This window comes from Parambassis ranga, chromosome 9, assembly GCF_900634625.1.
Source record: "Parambassis ranga chromosome 9, fParRan2.1, whole genome shotgun sequence".
Taxonomy (NCBI): Eukaryota; Metazoa; Chordata; class Actinopteri; family Ambassidae; genus Parambassis; species Parambassis ranga.
The window spans coordinates 21533917-21554426 of record NC_041030.1 but is presented as its reverse complement, the minus strand read 5'-3'; the positions used below and the strand labels follow the sequence as shown (position 1 = coordinate 21554426).

General features: G+C 44.8%; 1 protein-coding gene across 2 annotated transcripts in view; it reads right to left on the bottom strand.

The window, feature by feature from the left end:
• The window catches only part of bmp2k (BMP2 inducible kinase), a 30594-nt gene extending 11435 nt beyond the window's left edge, over positions 1 to 19159 (bottom strand). For both annotated transcript variants that reach the window (XM_028413187.1, XM_028413188.1), the window contains exons 1-7: positions 18241 to 19159; positions 6774 to 6892; positions 5369 to 5474; positions 4978 to 5120; positions 3656 to 3777; positions 2742 to 2823; positions 198 to 330 (exon numbers count right to left, since the gene is read on the bottom strand). In XM_028413187.1, the coding sequence (XP_028268988.1) occupies positions 198 to 330; positions 2742 to 2823; positions 3656 to 3777; positions 4978 to 5120; positions 5369 to 5474; positions 6774 to 6892; positions 18241 to 18391 (856 nt within the window). In that variant the 5' untranslated portion in view covers positions 18392 to 19159. The remainder of the gene's footprint in view (positions 1 to 197; positions 331 to 2741; positions 2824 to 3655; positions 3778 to 4977; positions 5121 to 5368; positions 5475 to 6773; positions 6893 to 18240) is intronic.
• Positions 19160 to 20510: the final 1351 nt, after the last annotated feature.

The window sequence follows — 20510 nt, the reverse complement described above, 5'->3', positions numbered from 1 at the left end:
ACAGTGTGTGAAGGCATAACAAAAAAACAGACTGCTGTGTGTGTGTGTGTACAAAACATACAAAATCTAAAGACAATACAAACTACAAACTGGAAAACCTCACAAAAACCCAAATGTTGGTGCAGCAGGCTCCGTTCCATCTAACAAACCATCAAACACTCGCTGGTACATAAAAAACAAACACTTTAACAACTTACTGATTAAGCAGTGCAACTTGAAGGAGAATTTGGAGTTATCCGGAACGATAAAGGTTCCGTCACATATGGCAACTTGACTCTCCCCAAATGGAAGTGCGAAGAAACACAGCTTGTACAACAAGCATCCAAGTGCCTGTGGAGAGAACACAACACTGTCCGGTCAAACTCCTGCATCGACTTCCCTGTTAGAGGTGAGTATTATTAAAGTTGTCAATACTGGTTCCAAGATCGAACCCGTCTATAAATATGTTTTATGTATTTATACGTAGCAGTAAAGGAGCTTTTATGAAGTGGTGCAGCTCATAGTCAGACACATATATCTCATTTAAAGCACATTAAGGTCATTCCGAGTGAAGTCATCCAGGCCTGCCGGATGAGCCCCTCAGATATTTTTCAAAAACTTCACTGATGTACATCTTGTCATCAATATTATAGAGAAATCCAGAGGTTTAGCTCTGTAAGTGTAACCATTAGCAAATTTACAGTTCTTGGAAATTGTAGTGATTTTTCGTAGGTCTTGGCCAAGTTTCAGCTGTCACTGCGCGGCCTCTGCTGCATGTAGGAATCTGGCGTTTGCTGCATAGGGCTAACTTTTCCCATAGAATCAGAAAATGTAATCACATTAGTCCTATCATGAACAGTGTGGGCGTGATAAATGCCTAAAAATGGCTGAAAACCAAAAAACTTGTAAGGTTTTGAAATTGGTAGATTCAAAAAATATGGGAAAATGTTACCACACTAAAACAATCATAACTTAAAAACTACACTTAGCACCAATACCATATTTAAGCCAAATCATGCTGAGATATGTGAGGTCAAGTGATAAAAATATGAAGGAGCTGGATCACTGTCAACATGTTCAAATGTGGCTTTGAATACAGCACATTTTCGTAAAAATTGTAAAAGACGACATATAAAAACACTCCTTGTGGCATTTCTTTACAAGATATAAATATACTGGTGGTATTTCCTGGTAGAGACATATCACCACTATGACTGTACCAAATATCAACTCTCCATCTTACATATTTACAGAGCAGTGATGCAGAGAAGTTGGACACATTTTTGCGTTTATTGGTTTTCGGCCATTTTTAGGCATTTATCACGCCCACACTATTCATGATAGGACCAATGTGATTACATTTTCTGATTCTATGGGAAAAGTTAGCCCTATGCAGCAAACACCAGATTCCTACATGCAGCAGAGGCCGAGCAGTGACAGCTGAAACTTGGCCATAACTAAAATTTCAAAGTCTGGATTTCTCCTTAATATTGATAGATGTACATCAGTGAAGTTTTTCAAAAATATCTGAGGGGGTCATCCGGCTAATGCGCCTGAAGCTGGATGATTTCACACATGACTGACCAGTTAGCAGTTACAATATCTCATCAGATACCAAACACACATGGGGGAAAAAAGGCCTTTTCTCCATCACTTCACGTCAGGTACAGTCAATGCTAGCAGACCAGTGTTGTGTGTTTATTACCTTGACATGACATAAAATCAGCTGGCAGACACCGGTAACATCACGTGACTTCTGAAGAAACATGTCAAAGTAACAAACACACAACAACGGTCTGTTTAAAAAGAATACTTCTAGGTCTGCTCATCAAGTGACAGAGGACTGCTTAGCAGAGAATTAATGTTCCTTATGTCACCGACTAAAAACCTGCTGTTTAAAACAGGCCCAGAGTCTGCTCCCCTGGCAGTATGGCTGTCCAAAACAAATCCACATGCAAAAGCGCTCTGCCTCCCAGAATCATATATTCAGTCGGGAGCTATATTTGGCAACGTTTTTGCTGATAATGCTGTTGGAGATGAAAGAGACTTCTGAATTAGCCAAACAGGGTTTAAGGAAATGTTTTCCTATAAGCCTCCACCGTCCTCCACTCAACCAGCTAATCCAGTCCTCCTATTCTGCCAGACAGCACAGTCACTGACAACATGTATGGATGTGATGTGAGGCACAATGTTTAAAACTGTGTCAAACATGTGGCTGAAGAACAGGAAGTGAGAGAGAGAGGGGGGGGGGTAGCTGACAGGAAGTGTCTGTTCAGTTCAGATATCTATATAAATATACGTGTCTGATTCTACCATATCTGTTCAAAGATGCTCAAACTTATAAGTGTAGTGTACACTTTGAAGTGAGCTAGGTGTTTACACTGCTCCTCAAAATGGCTGCTGTTCCTCACACCTTCAAAACCAGCTGAGGCCCATTTCACATGAGCCCATCAGGGTCTTCAACTGAGCCCAGTTACCTCAAATGGAGAGAAAACAGAAGAGGACGGGCAGCAGAAAGAGGCAGGAGAGAGTAAAAACCGGCTTTGCTGTAAATGATGTTCAATGTTTTATGAAGGAAAAACCCTGTAGGGCGAGTAAGAAGGAGAGACAGGAAGAGAGAGAGAGAGAGAGAGAGAGAGAGCAAGCAGAGAGGAACCTGTCGGGGCAGAGTGACGCCCAGGACACTGTCAGGACAAACCAGCCGTACAGGCTGCATGACAAACACAGAGGCGCTCCACCACACATACAAAGCAGGACTTTACCCATATATCAGCCTTGGTGGTGATGGCTTTGCCTGCGTACAAGTTAATCATCTCTGGTGCCCGATATGAGAGGGTGGTGTACCTGTGAGGTCCAACAACAGGAAGAAGTCAATGACAGGTCAAAGGTCAAGGGATCAGTGCAGTTTCTCACATGTCATACAAAGTCTGGAGCCAACCATTCTAGTTTATGGCAGATTTTTTAAAAGACCTCTGTTCATTTTAACAGCACTCTGCAGTGTTGCTAATTAATCACTACAAATGGCTCCTATCACATTGTTTTTAATACATTTGCTTCATGGTGGATTTAATATGCTGGTTTTATAGAGGTATACATCAAAGCAACTTAATAACAGTCCATTAAAACTTTGTGTTTGTTGCTGTATTTCTGCAGCTATTTACACCATCTGACACTAGTGACAAAGCTTCCCCTCTTACTGTAACAAACTTAGTAATTTGTCATAATAATCACAGCAGCTGGCTGACTTTAGAACTAGCCCGGCACAGAGTGACGACAGCTGAAAGGCCCGGCGGTTTCGGTGTCCAGGAAGACATTTACACACAGTCATATGCTGCAGATAAGCGCCGCACATTGTACTTTATTGCAGCTGTAAAGGTGAGAAAGTCAACAGGCCCGAGCTCAGCGGGCTGCTGTGATTTGACACAACACGGCCAGGTGAAGACACAGCAGAGCAGACGTGACCACAACGAGGACTGGAGCACTCTGGTGTCAGACAGTTTCTGCACATATTCAACGTGTCATTTTTACTAAAATCACAGATGAAGTGCTGCAGAGCAGGAGTGGGGTTTCTCTTAACAAGTCTACATCTTGATAAATCTTGTGTATCTGCGTACACAGCAGCCAGAACACTGTAACGAGGTGGAACTATCAGCAGCTTCAGCGTTTAGTCACCTACTTCTTGATCTCGTCCTCCACAGCAGTCACTCCGTCCTTGTGTGGCATCAGAACCTTGTGGGTGGCACTGCCAAAGTCACACAGCACATAATTCCCCTGGTCGTTCAGCAGGATATTTTCAACCTTTTGAAGAAACACAGAGAGAAAACACAACTAAAACCCTGAACAGATTAATTCAACAACACAGTGTAGACGCCCTTCAAGGACTTCAACTTTCATGTGATGTAAACTAGGCCCCTGCACTGCATAGCTCTGAACAAACAATAAATCCTATAGCCAGCAGCAGCAAAACTAATTATGACAGCAGGTAAAGAAAGAAAAAGAGGATGAGAGGATAACGGGAGCGTCGGATCTAAAAGGTGTCATCTGAAATTAAAAAGCCAGCAGAGCATTTATGGAGACACATTAAAATAAGATAAACCAAGCTACTCAAAGCAGCCGAGTGCCTCAATCTGTTGACAGCGCAGGGTTAAGGGCTTTTTCTGCACTCTCACTTCCCCTGGCGATGCGTGACTGGGCCTCCATGGTCTTTTGTGTCCCTGCAGTGTTATGCAAGTGGTGTAGGCTGAACAGATAGACAGTGAACAGAGGACAGGCCTGTGGAGCTGAAGGGACTGCGCTGTTTAGAGGCTTGTCCAACTGGACGGAGTACAGCAGCCCACTGATGGGGCACTGAGGAGGATTTAACCAGGGTGGGAAATTACACCTCAGGCCTCCAAGCGTCAGCAAAAAAGGAACTCGAAGGTGTAGCAGCCACTACAGGCTGTAATTCTGGAAGGAGTAGGTGGAGGAGAAAGAGGAAACGGAGGTGGATGAGAAGCAAACAGAGGAGGGACGAGAAAAAGGAGCGGAAATAAGAGAACCAGCTGGCAGAGGAAGCAGAAGAGGAAGCAGAGGAGGTGGAGGAGGAACAAGCAGTGAAGGAAACTAGGAAACGTCTTCTGCTGACCGAGCAGATCTATATTACACATGACGTATACAAACTCTTCATACGACACCACACAAGTTCCCCTTCATGTTTGTAAGCATGGGGAGTACAGGGAGTTTTGTAGAGAGGAAGTTAAGTGACACATTTCTCCTCGATGGGTCAAAGGTAACTCCCCAGTTATTCTTTTACTGATTAAGTTCCTGTTTTCGGTTGTGGCACAGGGATTCCCAGTATTTCCTCAAGTCCTGATGAAGTCAGTTTCTACAAAAATGAAGGGCTGATAACTGAGGAGTCACGATTAAAAACACCCGTCTGCTGGTCATGTGAGGATCTAACCCAGGGACATTTAAAGTGCTCGATGTCATACTGAAGGAACAGTCCGAAGTCCTCCTCACCTTAAGGTCTCTGTGGATGATGGGCGTCTTGCATTGGTGCAGGCGAGCCACAGCCTCACAGGTGTCACAGAATATGTGCAGGACCTCGGCCTCACTGAAGCCCACATTTAACCGCTGGTTCATCTGCTTCACCACCTGACCCGCTGCAGGAGAGAGGTAGAGGGAGACCTTTAAAACTTTACACTGCTGGTCAACTAGACAAAAACAACACCAGCCAGCATGCTCTGCTCATGTGTTTGCATGTCAACTTATCCAATGAGGGCAAAATGGGACTTGCTGACCCACAAAGGTTCCATGATCGATATGAAGGCCAGACAGAGTCATATCTGTAGTTTCACTCCATAACATAAACACAAACAACATGGCGCTCCTCTACAAAGCCAGGCTGTACCTTTACAGTACTCCATGAGGATCAGGACCTCCCACACGCTGTCTGACACGGCGTTGATTGTGGAGTCCAGGTAGCCGACAATGTTCTTATGGCCCGACAGCTCCTTCTGCAGACAGGATGAAAACACAGCCATCAGAAATATTCAGCAGGTACTGAGGCAGATGAACTGCAGACGGTAATTGTTAAGGGAACCTACTACACAAACAAAAAGCAAAACACACAAGGTAGCTACTGACGGGCTTCTCTCAGCCAGATCTGATTCATGTTTGAACATGTCTGGTGTTTCTTTTTTAAAATCAGACACCGCCACACACACTGTGCAATTCAAAAAGAAGAACAGAAACTGCAGTCTGAAAGAAAGAAAAGGTACATGACAGGCAACTTAAACAAAAAACCTGAGTGTTAAATGTGTCCTTGCTGAATAAACCCTTGAATTCTGCCTTTAAAAACACACGTCGGTGTAAAAATGTTATTGCTCTGTGTGAAACTGATGGACTGCTAATCCCAAGAGAGGTTCAACACCCAGCTGAATTCAGTCCAGTCTTGCCTTTGCAGCCAAAGCTACTGTGTGGTAAGAATGATATTAGATTCATTCACATACTAACACCCTGCTGATCTCTGCTAATCTTTCTTAACTCCATTTATGCGCCGGATTAAAGCGCCGCCGTGTTTGTTTGTTGGTTGTTACATGCCGGCATAAGAGAAGAGGGACTGCTGTGTGTTGTGGAAACTAACACACCTAAGGCAACGTCCCCACAGACCAGAGAGCTGTGTCAGTGTTTAAGGTCAGTGTGTGGGGGTCTGTGTGGGTGAGTATTACACATTGTTCCAGATGATGAGGCAGTGAACAGACACACAAAGCTGGCTGAGCAGCTCAAGAGTGAGCTGTTCACTGACATGCTGGAGGGTCAAACGTTCAAGACCAGACATCTGCTGCTGCTGTTGCCCAAGTTGTACACTTCTCTACACCCAGAATGATCACACACACAATGTGAGTGCCAGCTCTGTGTGTGGAAGATCAATGGACCAGGTGCATTCAAACAATGTCACCCAGCACAAAGCTAAAAACCTTTTGCTGCTGCCAGACAGGACAGGCTGGATGGGTAGAGAGATGAGCCACATCTGAGAACTGAGAATGCCCTCATGAAACGTTCAGATCATGAGGACGGTCTTCAAGAGCAAATTAAGCCCTCTGTGCATTAAAAAGGTGAGTGAACTCTGTTTGTCCTCCTGGGAGGGATTAGGAAGAACTGCTGCTAACACGCTAAGCATTAGCCTGACTTTATTATAATAGTAAAAAATGTAATTATTGTATTGTATTGTATGTTTTTGTAATGTGTGTAAAACGTGAAGCTCCTCTGATAACAGCAGGAAGATTTCAGGTAGTCTCTGATGCTGCTCTTACCATGATAGTGATCTCTCTCTTGTAGACATTCAGATCCGGGACGTTGTTGACATACATCCTCTTGAGAGCGCAGCGGACGCCGCTGTGCGTGCGAGCCAGGAACACCACAGAGAAGCCTCCTGGAAAAACACAGGACGACACATGTTACACTATATGTCTTCAGTGTGCTTATTCTTTTTACAGTTTTAAAAACTAGGTCTTCGTTATTAGGTTATTACTTCTGAATTCATGACGTGTCTGCAGCTTTCAACCAACAGCAGGACCTATTCAAGTGCATACAGAGGTACAAACTGTGGCACACAATGACATGGAGAGTTTAACAGCATCCAAGGAGTCTCATTTCATCAGCTGGCAGGAAGGCCTGGCCTTAAAATGAAGCAATCATTTTTACAAGAGTGATCTATAGTTACAGTGGGTGAGTGGAGTGTTTTATGGGGAAAAAGGTGTCAACAGGGGACAGAGACTAATAGCTGGGGTGCCAGTAGTTGTTGTCACTGTCCTCTGTGCCTCCCTCTTGGGTGAATGGACACTAACGCTGTGATTGGACAGTCCCTGCTCACATTAGCAGAGGTTCAGCGAGTCTCTGAGTGGTGGACATCAAAGTCCACCGAACAGAGAGCAGAATGAAAGCCCCACAATGGTGTGCTTGTTACTCAAAAAAAAAAAAAAAAGTCACCTTAGCTGACGGTGAGAATTTGTGCTGGGAGGGCTGTGGAAGCGACCACTCGTATTTAAACAGAGCTCAGATGTGGTCCTATGAGGACAGTGCAACATAAACATCGCAAGTACAACCGATTCACGAAGGTTAAGCCTGTGCTTCCCCACGAGGGCGGCTGAACAGAGGACCTCGAAGTCAGGCAAAACAAACAAACTGTAGCATAGCGTTTGTTTGTATGTAGTCACAACAGTGAGCATTACTGTAGCAGACATGATCAGATTAGATGGGGCTGCTGCACAGAGCAGGCAGCTAATGAGACAAAGAACAACCTGCAACGGCAGGATGCAGCGCATTATGAAGCCAGACTCTATAAGTCTAAGATTCTCTTTTTGTTACCTCATCTCACCTTCAAAAGATGTTTGGAGCCAACAGCAAATAACTAATAATAATAATGCAGATCAATAATCTGGATTAAACCCACAGGAAGGAAAACAACCAGTGTCCAGGCTGCGTACACCTGAACCTGCTGTTCATTGATCTGCTCTGTGTGCTAAGGTTAGCGCCATGGTCATTCCAAACTGCTCCTCACGGCCTACATTGATTTCCTGTGACAAGGTGGTCCAGAGATTTGATGGGGTGGGAGGAACCTTGAGGCAGAAATCACATGACCTGGTCTTGTGAAAGCGACACCTTTAAATACATCAGGATCCAGCCATTCAGGAAGACTTCCTGCCAGCTGAAACGACATCATATGTGATGCAGAGTGTGCTTCATGGCCCTGCTGTTTGAGGGAAAAAGCGGCCTGTGAGTCATCCTGAGCATTTCTCAAGCTCTGACACAAAAAATGTAGGAAAAAAAAAAAAAAAAAAATCAGACATTAAGCTTAAATGGAGGCAGGAGGATGTGGGGGTTGCATGGACCTGATGGCAGATTTTATAAGGCAAAATCCATTTGCTCAGCCAAAAGGCCATGAGGCTGAACAGAGCAAGCTGTTCTGAAGCATGCATGGACAAGATACAAAAGAAGAGCTAACCACCGAATAACTGCACAAACGGGTTTCTGTGGAACACATCAACACCAACACAGATGTTTACCTCAGTCTGAGAAGAGAACAATCTGCTCATCTCTTGTCTGACCCATCTCCAAGTGCTACGTGTTCGGTTTCAGGTCTGAGACTTTCAGTATTAAACATCATGCAGCATCAGCTCAGTTTACAGAATCTGTGCACACTCTCTGCACAGCTCTGACCCGTCTGTCATTATCAATTTGTTTCACCACAACCTTGCAGCCTGAATCTCTAATGTGGTGGTGACTTAGTTGAAAGTTCTCAGCCTCCGCTGACAGGCCGTCCCACCAACAACTTCATCCCAGCCTGCCGGCCGGCCAGCCCTTCCCCTGACTGAGGCCATATGCTCCAGGATCAGGTTCTCACAAAATCACCACCCTGGGGGCTTTTGTTGCCTTCCCATGACTATGCTAGCCACGGAAGTGGTACGCTATTGAGTGCATTGTTCTCCTGAGTGGCTCTGGATGGGATGATTTGTTTTAGGGGGGACTTTGTGCCCAGCATTCAAGCCTCCAGGATAAATCAGAGACACCAACAAAAAGATCTCTCACGGTGCAGCACGCTGGCTTCTAACACAACAAGCTGCTGGCTTCACTTTCTTTTATTTATATCCTAATAAAACTACTGCAGGTACCAATGGATTCAGTGCGCTTTGTAACACAGACAATAATTTGATGAGTGAGGGTTTTAAGCTTTAAATGTACAGTTTATAGTGACATAACACACACAAGGTCAGTGAAAGGAAATGCTCTCAGCGCACTAAAGTATTGCTGATGGGCATGTCTAACTTCAGGACTCCATCCATTAGTCACAGCTCAGTTAGCTGGCTGTGCTGCAGAAAGAGAAGCGAGCACTTCGCCATTAGGACCAGGTCAGCTGTCAGGGACAGTTGGGAGGAAAACCCCAAATCCATCCGGCCAAGAGGAAGGCGGAGGGAGGGGAGGGGGTTTACCGACATTAAAGCCCGGCAGTGCTGGAGAGCTGGGGCCCCCGACATCTCTGAAAAACCCTGACAAACTACACAGACAGTCAGAGGCAGCCCACATGACAGCCTGTGGAAGAGGATACCCAGCATGCCGTGTGATAGAGGAGAAACTTCAGAAGGGACAGAGGAGGAGAGTCTCCATGAGGGAGGATTAGAGGATTTGGTAACATGAAGAGAACAGAGAGGAGACATTTATAGTTTCTGCTCAGGCACAAGGCGCAGATGTTCTTCCTCTGAAGCATGATGTCATCTGTGATAACAGACCTCTCTCCGACCATCTTTCCCTTCAGCTCGCTGTGTAATCTCTCACTCACAACCCAGCAGACCCAGACAATCACCACACTGCTAAGTTTATTTTAAAGTTGCCATGATAAACTCAAAGTGCTTCCTTCAGCTGAAGACCTACTTTCTTTTGCCATTTCTTTGGAAGAACATTTTGAACAGGCCGAGGTATTTCCTCCTTGAGGCCCATATCCCCCGACATGCACCCACAACACTTCCCCCAAAACTCTCAGCTTGAAGATAAGCGCAGCTTTAAGCAGCCAGCGATTGCACAACATAGGAAAAGTGATGCATTCCCTCCATTTTAGCTTGCAACAAAGTTGAATGGTTGTCTGGATAGTGTCACTTTTCTCTTATCAATGAATTAATGAATGATATTGGCCTTTGTGAAATGAGCAATTTGGGAAAAATGGGTGGAGGGCTGGAAATGTGATCAGCAGAGCTCTTCTTTTTTCTGTGCCCCTCTCATAGGCTACATTCAGCCATGCAGGCGAAAGTGACCCAAATTTTTTTTGCACAAATGTGACCTGTATCTGATGTTGTCATGACAGTCTGAACAGCTCAATTCCGATTTTTTTTATATCCGACCCAGGCCACTTTCATATGTGGTCCTAAATCCGATATGTATCCGATTTTTTGCAATGCAACCTCAGTCTGAACGGCTATGCGGCATATATCCGACGTTTGCGTCAGCGAAAGGCGACAGGCGTCACAATTCTGCGACACAGGAGCGGGCAGACAAGCGGTGTTGTTAGCAACAAGCGCCTGTTGCCAGGAAGTAGAGCCCGACTCCAACGCGCTCGCTCACAGATGAGGGAGATGTCGACTCTCTTGCCGTGAAAGTGACACAGAAAGGCGCTCGCAAATTTATGAATGAAGTCAGTGTCACTAAAAGCAATCACATCACTAACCCACACACATCTCTGTACAGACGTTGCAGCTCCTGCTTTCTTCCTTCTCAGCGTTCTTCTTAATATTATTTGGTTGTAAGTATCTTGGCTACGATCGGACATGAACGTAAACAAAGCCACACAAGGACACACTGTGTGACGTCGTGTCCTCTTCTGCGCATGCGGGTCAGTTCAGGGCCGCAGTCTGTTCACACAGCAGAGTGGTAGCAGTCGCATATTATTTTGTAAACACCAAAAAAATCGGATTTCACCAAAAAAATCCGAATTGAGCATTAAGACCTGCAGTCTGAACGCAGCCATAGACAAATCTCCTCTTGGCCTTCTTCCCCGACTCTAACCATCAAGTGTCAGAATCAGGTTTGGATTTTTGCTTAAGCTCTCAACACAACTGGTGTGAAAACCTTAAAGAAATAGAATTAATAGTATGAGACACATGATGATGACAAACTTCTGAAGTACAGCAGCCTCCCAGCAGAGGACACATTAAAAGCAGTCAAACAGATGTTTAGGCCCAGCAGTAACAGCTTCACCAGCACTAGATGTCCTTTTCCTTTTTTTGTTTTCTGCAGGTGTGAAAATGAGTTTCCTTTAAACAGACTTCAGGGTCTTTGTCTGCCCCCCCATGCTGTGCCAGCAGCTCCTGCTAATTACCAATAATGACTTTTTGATCCCTAACGTTTCAGCAAATCCTCTGAGATCTGGTATTATGCAGACTAATGCGGGAAAAGTGTTTTGTTCTTTGGCGGGCCAATGTGCCATTTTCCAACTGTGAAACCTGAGAGACTAAATGAAGTGTAAACATTCATTTGAAAATGAGGAGCTAATAGATGCGTCAGCTTCAGCATGGAATCTGTATTAAGGCTACGATTCCAACAAACGGTTAATCCACCACGTTCTTCGGGCACTAGCTGACAGTTTGCAAACATCAGGTCCTTGTAACCCACTTCAGGATAAGGACTATCAGCTAAGAACACTGCTTAATCTGTTTCTTCAAAGTTACACTGCGGCAACACACACACACACACACAGACACACACACGCCTAAAAATAGACATGACTTGCTTTCAGCAGGCAGTTGAGAGATTCTGCACTGTGTGAGCTTTTTTCTGAAAGAAGACGCCTGTTCAAGGTAAAAACAAAAAAACTAAGTGCTTGTCAGGTTAATAAAGGTCTCAGCGTATAATAGAAATGAACAGCTGTTATTCATCCAATCAGGTCCCACCTAATCAAACTACAACCGACTCCATCACTTAAGTTTCCTCCTCCAGCCAAGTCGCGGATGTGCATCCACAGCCAGGAGACAGCCAAGGTTGGTGGAGGTCAGATATTTTTAAACTTTCAGAGAGGTGAGAGCGGCGCTCTGCCAAAGCACAGAGGTGACGGCGGGATGCTGCGAGCACACGGGACCAAAAATGAATGAAAGGCGCATTCAGAGAGGGGAACAGCTGAACACCCTCAATCTGCCACATGTTCCAACATCTGGAGCAGCGACTCGGTCATCACCTGCACGCTGACTGAATTTCAATGTTACCAGGACACACGAGCATTTCAGTGTAGAGAATGTTTCCGAATACGGATCAATATTTGTTCTCATGATGGCAGAATGTGGACGATTCTCCATCCCAAACACTTTTCTGCTTCTAAATTCTTCCGTTCACTAAAGGCTATAAAACGTCTGAACACTTTCAGGTCCATCTGCTCTGTATTCACCACTACACTGCTCTCCCTCGAGTGCCTGTGCAGAGTATGAAAAAATATACTACACAGTCTCTGCTACACTATTTACTTCCTGTGACTGCCCACTGTGAGCCCATCGCCCAGAGCACAAAGAAACAAGAGGACAACAGGTTTATTTATCAGGGTGCATTGCTACCAACTCTAGGTTTGAAACCTAAGGTTATATATTGACTTATGAATAACAAGATGTACAAATGAACAGAAAATAGACCCTGGTATATGATCTATAAGTGTTGGGCTGTGCCTGGTGAAATATTACCCAGAAGAAAGCTGTGAAGGAAAAGCACTCTGAGTTATTACGACTCAGGTGAAAGGTGAAAGTCTCTTTTAAAACACAGATGTTTCAAACGTACATCTTTCCAACGAGGAGCTCCATAAAAGGGAAATATGTGGAGGTGCGGCTCTGACTATACATGTTTGCTGGAAGGTTCTGGCGCTCCGCTCCCATACATCTTTTACTCAACTACCACATTCACAGCTCTGCTTCGGAGGCCGGATGACGAAACTGAAAGATGATGCCGGAGGAAAACACTACAGCAACAACAACCGCGCCTCCGAGTCACACACATTCTAAGACTCAAAGCATTGTCTGACATCAGATGATTAAATCATTTCTCCTTCTTATCACCAAGAAGTGTTTCAGTAAGATAACGGAACCTCTGTTTTATTATAGAAAGTCTAATTATTCAACACTTTATTGCACATCTGCATAACATAGCAACACGTGCCTTAACAGAGAGTGATAAGCAATGCTTCTGCTTCCTGGTGTATTTTACTGTGAGCAGAAGAGAGGAACAGATAAATGTTTGTCACCCAGCATCTGTCAGGCCACAGCGCTACGTTGGCTTACAGTGCTCATAGTCTCAGTCGTGCCCAGGTCGCTGTCCCTGAGCTCATACGAGTGTGCGTTCAGGGTTCCAGAGAGATGGACGTGGTTCAGGAGCAGGCCTGGAAATGTGTCACGATGGCTGACTGACAATACATGTACCTTATATACCGACACATCATATCTTCTACTTGTCAGAATTTTGTTGTTTTCATGCCAACACTCATGTGACATATCAACAAGCTGCTGGACGGTGAAACTCTTAAATCTGCTGCCCTCCCATTAAAGATTGTAAGACCACAATCTGAACTGAACCACATGCAGGCACATCACTTCTTTTACTGTAATAAAAATCACAAGAATCCTCGTTTCACATGCAGAGGAGTGTCAGAACATCCGCAGTTTGTCAACAACCCTGATCAAAGAGAAATAAATCAACGTCCTTCTGTTTGGTGTCTCCAGATAACACAAGATCACGCCCACATTTGGCTCGACGCCCCTCCTCAGATCGGCTGATGGTAAATTGGTGGAAAATAATTCATTTGCACAAAGAGAGGAGAGAGAGGGAGAGAGAGAGGGGGAGACACTGAAGGCCTCAATGAGCAAGCACAAAGGCAGCGATGCCCATCACGGGACTGAGAGCTGCATCGTACCAGCATTCTTTCTAGGGTGCTAGAATAAAACAACAAAGGGGCACAATGTGCCTATTCATCAGCGGTACAGTATGCTAATAATGCAGAGGGGATACATTCTCACCACCCTGTCCTGGCAGAGAGGGCGGATCAAATGGGTCATTCAAAATACCTTTCAGCTGAATTTTATCATTCTTATAAATCATTATTTTCACATCATGACATAAATTAACTGTGACTCGTGCATGTTTCAAAGAGCAGAGGTCTGTTTTGGTAATTAACGGCAGCTGTCTAAATCACGAGCGTGATTTCACAAGTTGAAAAGGCTGCGTGTGCTCTGTGAACACAGCAGCTGTTTGCATTTCGCTTGTTTACATGATCTGTGGTCTGTCATGGTTTAGGGAGTCCCTGGTACCACCGCTGCAGCTCGTACACTTCCCTCATCTCTACATGCCTCGAGTTTTCTGCTGACAACGAGCAGACAGGCCTTGTTTTCGTTGAAGTCAGCATGTGTAGTAGAAAAAAAAAAAAAAGTGGTTTCGGTTTTTACAACAGGGGCGTGTCACAGAGAGTCCTCTGTGAGCCGAGTCAAACTTTAAGACTGAATAAAAAACATACATGAACCTCTGACACTGAGAAGATCAGTCTGACGAGGTGAATTCTGACTCATCGTGCTGTTGATGCGCTTGTAAAACTGCAAAGATAGGAAGTGAAACCAGCGAGCCGTGGTCTTCCTGTTAATTATAACGAAGCAGTGACATTTTACCAAGAAATCACCAACACATGCAAACACTGAGCCGTTTGCCTTGTGCCTGCACTGGAAGGTAGGAAGACCGGCGGCCCCAGTCTGGTCAATAAATAACAGTCAGTGACACAATTCCTAGTATGCAAAGTGACAAGAAGGCGTGTTCCGGAGTCGGTTATCTGTTCAATGCTCAGCGAATGTGGCCTGATGAAACATTCTGCCTGCGGGCGCAGAGTGGTTAGTCCTGAAGCCGCCTGTCTGGCTGCTCATGCAGTACATATTTTAACCAAAATACATTTAATCTCTAGTAAAACTGGTCGCAAAGATAAACCGTCCAAAACTTTCTGAATTTATCAACTAATTTTCGACATGTTTCTGAGACTGCCGGGTTCAGAGGTGGCTCTGTGTGATAAGCCAAGAAAGGCTGACATGCTCACAGATGCATCCTGTTCTTAAAGAAGGCATCGGGCCGAGAAAGCCGGAGAGGCTGCGGAGCAGTGGAAGGAAGTGACGGTGTTTCTATTTACTGTCTGAACAGTCCAGATATGTGACAGGAAAAAAGGATAACGTGTCATTAGGCTTGTGCAAAATCGTATCGTGTGCAATTAATCGTCAGAAAAACTGTCACCGATTAATATTTGCCACTTATCGATTACGGCGATTAGTGCCTCGTCATGATGACGCATTTTTGTGTGAGACGTACTCTCACCATCACCCTCAAGCACGCACATGTGAGCCCACAATAACAATAATGGCGGAAGGCAGCGGTGTTCACTTAAATGATGCGAAGCAGCACGTTCCTAACAGAGGTTCAACATCTGTCACCATAAGCCGGAGCACGAAGAAAGCCGAAGAAAGCGCGACGAGGCCACAACGCCGGCTACAGCTGTATATAGTGCCGCGCACGCGTACGCGACATGCATTAGGTGTGAAGCGTGGAGCGTTGGTTGTTGCCATAGCAACTGGAATGAACTCCGACTGGAGAAGCTGCCTCCCGATCTTTATTTAAGGACTCCACAGCAAGATAGGAAAACATTACAACAGCAGATACTGGAAAGAATTCCACTCAGCCGAGAATCCGCGATACGTTTAGTCATCGTGCTCCTTACGACCAAACTAAGTGCTGGAAGAACATAACAGGTAGATTTGCACACACATACATTTAAATGTGGAATTGTCCAGTTTGTTTGTAATGTTTTTTTCTGCTGCTGTTCTACAGTGTGAGTGAAAACATGCACTAGTGTGGGACATATTCCAGTCACAGGTTCATTCCACAGACACATTTTTTAACTTGAAATAATCACTGATGTGACTTTTCTGAACGTATTTGTCCTGTTTAATTTTAATGCTGATATGCACTGCTCTGTGACCTTAAGATAAGAACATTTGAAGGACAAAGTTACTTTAAATGTTTGCTTCATTATTATTTTGAAGCAGTTTGTGCATCTGTTATCAATATATATTTCAAACATGGCTGGTTGGTGCCTAATCACTACTCACCAGCTTCACCTGTTAGAATGAAGGAGTTCACTTGACTGATGATTTGTCGGTATCAATTCAGAACAATGTGACGATTTAGAGTCTAAAACATGTCAGTGCAACTGTCATCAATTAATCGTCAAATGAATCGTTATCGGCTAAATGCCACAATTAATTGTGATTAATTTTTTTGCCAATATCGCCCAACCCTACGTGTCATATAAATACATATTTGAAGGAGACTGTGACATCTGACTCACTATGAAGATCATCCCACCTCATATTTTCAAGCAAACCAAAGCTGCGTGTGTGTCTCATGCTTTTCATTAAACTGGCATCATGGTGGCTGGGTAGAGGAGTGGGAGATGGGGGCCATTTAAAAAAAAAAAAAAAAAAAAAATCACATGACACTGTTCAGACATCACTTGTTGAAGTGATCCTGTGCCACAGACTGTCCAGCTGCAGGTCTGTCAGACGTCCTCTATGAACAGACAGTTTGTCCTATCAGGCAATATATGGAAAAAACAAGCAGATCAATATGAGCATCATAAACTGTGGTTCTTAACTTTATGCAACACACATTAATGACTATCATATTCTGCCGTCTGGTCACCGGGCACCTTGTGCTCCTGGTGGCTGAACAGCCACTTCACATGATCACACATGATGACACAGACTCATGACTGCTCACAGGAGCGGCTGTGTGGTGAGGTCAGGTTTACAGTGTGACATTATTGCATATTTATAGTGTTATGTGACATGCTTGTGATGTCTGAAGTGTTTAGTGAGGGCTCAATATTTACAGTGACTCAGAGAGAATGATGATGGCTTCAGTAAAATGTGGTTAAGGCTTGATACCACTTAGTCTGTGAGGATACTGAGCTAGAATTTATATTATTTGACTGAATAAATGGAGTTTTAAACGGTAAAGACTGAAACTCCGAAGTCTTTCTTGCAACACGTGTCCAGTACATGATTGCTCCACAAAATAAGAACTCAGGACACCTTCCTGCTGATGTCTTAGCAGCATTAAGAGTAACAAAAGGAGGTAAATATGGTGAGTTACTACAGCAACAACCTGAACTAACCATCTAATTGTCAGGTTTAGCCGGAACAGCGCCATGCACCAAAACATATTTACAATAAGAACGCAGCAGTGAACCATCTGAAACAGGTTTTCACACTTCCTCATTTTCTGCATGACTGACAGCAGGCAGGAGATTTCAACATTATTCAATACAATGCTTTGTTAATAAGCCATGTCGAACATTTTAAAGGCTCTCCACACCCTCAAGAAGCTGGAGTGAGGTCTCACCTGGGACGTTATTTCTCTGTGGCCTGCAGAGGTTTTCAGATTGACCAGAGGGAGGTTTGATGCATTTTTGGGGGAAAGCACTGAGAATGTTCACACCCAGGTCATGGTTTCTGCAGAGAGTTGCATTCTTCTGGCTCTATAAAGCTCCTATAGATCTACGTCACTAAAGAAAAGTCTCATATGTGACTTTAGACCGTCCCCATAGACCAAACGATATCATCAACAGAGGGAAACCTTCGTCCTTATTTCTCATCAAGCTGGGTGAACAGAGTGAACGTTACTTTACGGCGCTGTATGTTGACACAGGAGGACTGGACCCCCACCCCCTCAGTGGAGCAGCTGAGGCAGGATGTGCAGCACAGCTGTATGAGGGGAGAAGCTACATGTTTTAATTCCAGCCATGCACCAAATCCCTGGCGTCCCAGTTTAAGTCCTTCACAGCCAGGAAGAGGAGAGCGACCTACTTCACTGGCTCTCTGGATAATTTTCTTAGGAACCAAGCAGATTTATTTTTTTTTTATTTTTTTTTTGGGTGAGGTTGGGGGGGGTGTCTGAGCTTTTACTGTGAAGTGTAAACCAATTACCAGCCCTTAGAGGGAACAAAGCAGGAGGAGCTGCTTCACTGCTGCCACACACACACACACACACACACACACACACACACACACACACACACACACACACACAGTGTCATGACACACACACACACACACACACAGTGTCATGACACACACACACACACACACACACACACACACACACACACACACAGTGTCATGACACACACACACACACACACACACACACACACACAGTCATGACTGGACCTACCCTCCGCGACCAGCTCCTCCACGGTGACTTGATACCGGCCAACTGCGAACACTTTCCCGAAGTAGCTGCTGACTCCGGAGCTGGACCCAGACCCGGACGCCCCTCCGAGTCCGCCGCTCTCAGACTTAGGCATCCTGGAAAACTTCTTCATATTCACTTCTTTTCTCTGTCAGACCGCCAGATAGATTCAGTCCCTAAATGGGTGGCGATTCAAAACCACACAGTCCAGTTTGTCTTGGTTGTGTCCGACGTCCCCTATCTACTTATCTGGAAGCTTTTCTTCTCCTGCATGCTCCGCGGCGGGTTCTTCTGGAGGGACCACTCGCTGTCGGGTGACACCACATTAATATACAGTTAACACACAGGCGTCATGGTGGGATGTGATAACCGCGTCGGTGTCCCAAATCTCGCACCACTGACAGCATCCACTCACGTCCAGAAGAAAAAACAGTTTGTTAGCTAAGGTGACACATCACGGTAGCTAGCCTGCGTGGACACCAGCGGTGTGCGGCTCCACAACAATGCGGCTCACACCGGCGGTGACTACGCGTCCTCCAGTGACTCCCACTCAGGAATATACCCAACCCAAGAGTCCTCCAGAAGTAGCTTCGGTGTCGTTAGCCTCACACACACACACACACACACACACACACAGCGCGACTTGTGCGCTTCACTCGGGGCGACGCGGGCTACAGTTAGCTCGCTAGCTGCGGCAGTTGGCGGCTAACGGCTAGCTTCGCTAGCAGCGGTTCCTCTACGAGATGAGCCACTCCGAGGAAGCGGGTGGGCCAGCAAAAGCAGGAGCCCGGTCCTGCTGTGTTTCAGGCGTCCGCCGCTGATTACAAGTCCGGACGCAAAGTCCCTTTTTTCACCGGGGTTATCTGTGTGGGTGGTTTGTTATTTACCCTATGAGTGACAACCTAACTTGACATGGCCCCGGCCCCGCCCCCTCCCATTGTTATGATTGGTGTAAGAGGTGAATGTATGGCGGCCCATTAATGCCAACAAGCGACAAATATGAATGAAGAGGCGCAAATCAAAAGTAAAAAATATTGTCAAAACGTAAAAAAATATATGATTTATTAATTGATTTCAATACTTTAGTCAATATAATCTGTTAAATTGATTAGTTATTACTGTATTTTATTTAATGAACAACAGCTGAAAGCTTTAAAATTACGGAAAAATATTTAGACTTTTTGTTTTGTTTTTTTAAATCATAAAAGTAGAAAAAAAAATCTTAAAACCAGTTCCTACCAATATGGGCTCAGAGAAATATTACACACCTTATACCACAAATCATACATCTAATTAGTGGGAAAGGTGTAACCTGGCTTAAAAGATGTGCTCTGTAATAATTGCTGGCTGGTAAGTCATTTGTGAATTATCACAATTATGACATATGGTAAGAATTTCAGTTCCCTCCTTTACACCCTGGATTGTTGTTTCTTGGTGTCGGTAGGCTTCCATAGATACACCCAGACAATACTCATCTGTGACTGGACGCCATGAGTGACAGGCTGAGCAGTTTGGTTGAGGAAGGGAAACACAAAACAGGCTGGAAAGAATGCAGTGCATGGAGCAATGGAGAAATGAATCCATAAATCCCCAGCTGCAGTGATGTCATGTGTCATCTTGGTGCTGTCTGTTATTAAAATTCTAACCCAGACTTTCATCTTTGTCCTTTAAAGTGCTGTTCTCTTTTTTTAGGGCATGTTACTTCCTCAGTATGTGTCAGTATCTGCTGACACTCCCCAACGTTTTAATGAGCGTCTGCTGTGGAAAAAACAATGTCATTTTTCACTTCCAATGAGGAAGTGGTGTGATAGCCTGCCTCTGTGCACCGCAGGCTTCGGGAACAAAGGGAGGCTGCACATAAACCTACAGACTCTCCTGCCTTCATCTGTCCAACCTGTGGATATGAAATGACTCAGTCACCTCTGCAGGCTTCACGCCAGTCGCTTTGTGCTTGAACATGTCTACCTCTGCACATATAAGTGGTCACAATTACCATATTTAGGTCAGCGGTTATAAGGGAGAGCACATGGCTGAGACGGGGATTACATAAGAGATGAGGAGGAGCAGAGGGGGATCACATGACTGTATAAACCCCCATGTCTGGACACATCCTGTTTCTGCAGGGGGGAATCTTTCCTCTCTGACACACTTATTGTTGTCTGGTACACTCTGTAGTGTTTGCTGCCACCTGTTGGTGCTTCGTATGACAAACATGCCTATTAAAATGTAAACTTGTGTCAGGAAAAAAAGTG